The sequence below is a fragment of the Myotis brandtii genome, unplaced genomic scaffold (genome assembly GCF_000412655.1).
Source record: "Myotis brandtii unplaced genomic scaffold, ASM41265v1 scaffold1624, whole genome shotgun sequence".
Lineage (NCBI taxonomy): Eukaryota > Metazoa > Chordata > Mammalia > Chiroptera > Vespertilionidae > Myotis > Myotis brandtii.
In genome coordinates, this window is record NW_005355941.1 from 153,033 (window position 1) to 156,264 (window position 3,232).

General features: G+C 53.4%; 1 protein-coding gene across 1 annotated transcript in view; it reads left to right on the forward strand.

Moving 5' to 3' along the window:
- Positions 1-533, forward strand: part of RIN3 (Ras and Rab interactor 3) — a 96,971-nt gene extending 96,438 nt beyond the window's left edge. The window contains exon 13 of the mRNA XM_014536449.1: positions 412-533. Coding sequence (XP_014391935.1) covers positions 412-533 — 122 coding nt within the window. The remainder of the gene's footprint in view (positions 1-411) is intronic.
- Positions 534-3,232: the final 2,699 nt, after the last annotated feature.

The window sequence follows — 3,232 nt, forward strand, 5'->3', positions numbered from 1 at the left end:
TGCCCTGTGTGGCCCCCGCTCGGGGCGCTGCCCCAGGGCTTCCCGGCCCAAGTCCTCCGGTGTCGGACCGGGACCCTCCTCAGCCACAGGGTTCTGCTCAGACTGAATGTCCCCGAGTTGTAGTAAAAGCCACGGACCCCGACCCCCGGCAGCAGGTCAGGCGTCCGCTGGACGGGGCGCCCGAGGTCGTTGTCCGCTTCCCCCGTCAGCCTTCCCCGTGGCGGGAAGGACACCGGGAAGGACGCGCTGCGGAGCCTCATCACGGTGCCTCGGGCACAGAGCGAGGAGCTCTCCGCACGCGCGTCCATGAGGCTCCAGGTCTGCGGTGACAGCGGCGTCCACGTGGGGCCCAGAGTGGGTCACGCCCCTGGGGTGCGCCCCTGAGCTGCTCTCGACTCATTTATCCATCAGACACCAGGTCTCTGCAGATCTGCGTGCAAGTCCCATCGGAACCAATGTGCGAGCTTAACAACTTCAGCAACATGAACGGTATTGCTCGTTTTAAATGCTCCACTGATGATAGTTTATATTGAAGACATCAAATACATTCAAAATTTCAGGTATTTGATGTAGTTAAGTAATTCCCATCGTGTGTTGAAAACATTCAACCTGAGTATCTATACTAATAAAATAAGAGTAATATGCTAATTAGACCAAGAGACCTTCCAGAAAAGCCAGAGGCTTGGCTGGTCTGCACACTGACCCCAAACAGCCCTCAGCCCCTCGCCCAGGCTGGCCCTGCCCCCCGCAAGGGGACCACCACCCTGGTCTGGGACCCCCTTCAGGGCAGACTAGCCAGCCCCCACCTGTGCACCAGGCATCTATACTATCTATACTAATAAAAGGGTAATATGCTAATTAGACCTGAAGATCTTCCAGCTGTCCTTCCAGACAAAGCCATTGTGGTGGGTCCGAGGCAGAGGTGGTTAGGGGTGATCAGGCTGGCGGGGGGAGCAGGCCGGCAGAGGGGGCAGTTGGGGGTGATCAGGCTGGCAAGAGGGGGCAGTTGGGGGCGAGCAGGCCGGCAGACAGAGTGGTTAGGGGTGATCAGGCAGGCAGGCAGGTGAGCGATTAGGAGCCAGCGGTCCCAGATTGGAGAGGGTGCAGGACAGGCTGAGGGACAACCCCTCCCCCCCCCATGAATTTCATGCACTGGGCCACTAGTTTTATATATAAATAATGTTTATGTCTGCAGAATTCTAATTTTTAAAATATCTTTCTATTGATTTCAGAGAGGAAGGAAGAGGGAGAGAGAAAGAAACACCAATGATGAGAGAGAATCATTGATCAGTTGCCTCCTGCAGGCCCCACATTGGGGATTGAGCCCGCAACCTGGGCATGTGCCCTGACCAGGAAATCAAACTTCGAGTCCCTGGTTTGAAGGTCGACTTTCAACCACTGAGTCATGCCGGCTGAGCTAATGTCTCTTTTTTAAGTTATATTTGAGCATAATGTGTGGTCATAGGATGCTCTTCAGGTTGATTTTCGTGAAGGGGCTCCAGGAGGGAGTTTACAGGTTACATTTATTATTTGTTACCCACAGAATATCCCTTGTCTATGGGCGCTGGCCTCTGTGAAGTCGTTCCCTCCTGCCCATCTGCGCCTTTCTCTGGAGGCTTCCAGCATTTAGTGTTTGCCCTTCAGCAATGACGTGTGTATATCACACTCTAACCTGTGTGGTTGAGCTCACCTGCACCCACAGTTGAAGCAGCCCCCCATAACCTGCTCTTCCCCACCAGGTTTCCCCTTCCAGCTCCTGTTCCTCAGAGTTTAATCTTTTATGTCTAGTGGCCGAGTGGCTGGTCACACCTGCTAGTTCTGTCTCGGGGTCTTCCCTCCCAGGTCCCACAGGACTGCGTTTGTGCAGGTCTCACTGCCTGACTGCCCCTTCCACACCGCTCCACGCCTCCACCTCATCCTGCTTCCCCTGCTTCCACCTCTTCCTCTAGGCTCAGCTGCAGAATGAGTACTGTTCGATGTGCAGCCTTGCAGACAGAGATGTGTGGTGGTCTTTTTCCAAGGAACCCGATGGCTGCTGGCCAAAGCAGTCCACCTTGACTTAGAAGACGAAAGGGTGTCCTTACAGGGGAGGTCCCAGGCTGTGGCTGTGGTGGATTGCTCTGTGCTTCATCCACCTGTCCGTGTTGCTGTGCATCAATACTGTACACTCAGACTGGTTTTTAAAGCATATGCCCTGTGGGAGTGTGTATCCTACCATGTGTATATTGACGCGTTGATTTTAAAAGTACTGACTACACCAATGATGAGAGAGAATCATTGATCAGTTGCCTCCTGCAGGCCCCACATTGGGGATTGAGCCCGCAACCTGGGCATGTGCCCTGACCAGGAATCAAACTTCGAGTCCCTGGTTTGAAGGTCGACTTTCAACCACTGAGTCATGCCGGCTGAGCTAATGTCTCTTTTTTAAGTTATATTTGAGCATAATGTGTGGTCATAGGATGCTCTCGGGTTGATTTTCGTGAAGGGGCTCCAGGAGGGAGTTTACAGGTTACATTTATTATTTGTTACCCACAGAATATCCCTTGTCTATGGGCGCTGGCCTCTGTGAAGTCGTTCCCTCCTGCCCATCTGTGCCTTTCTCTGGAGGCTTCTAGCATTTAGTGTTTGCCCTTCAGCAATGACGTGTGTATATCACACTCTAACCTGTGTGGTTGAGCTCACCTGCACCCACAGTTGAAGCTGCCCCCCATAACCTGCTTTTCCCCACCAGGTTTCCTCTTCCAGCTCCTGTTCCTCAGAGTTTAATCTTTTACGTCTAGCGGCCAAGTGGCTGGTCACACCTGCTAGTTCTGTCTCGGGGTCGTCCTTCCCAGGTCCCACAGGACTGCGTTTGGCAGGTCTCCCTTCCCAACTGCACCTTCCACACGGCTCCATGCCCCCACCTCGTCCTGCTCCTGCCTCCTTCTCCAGAATGAGTGCTGTTAGATGTGCAGCGTTGCAGACAGAGATGTGCGGTGGTCTTTTTCCAAGGAACCAGAAGGCTGCTGGCCGAGGCAGTCCACCTTGACCTAGAAGACGAGACGGTGTGCTTACAGGCAGGTCCCAGTGCTGTGGCAGATTGCTCTGTGCTGTATCCACCAGTCCGCGTGGCCCTGTATCATACTGCACACTCAGACTGGTTTTTAAAGCGTATGCCCTGTGGGCGTGTGTATCCTACCATGTGTATATTGACGCGTTGATTTTAAAAGTACTGACTCTTTCAACATAAACA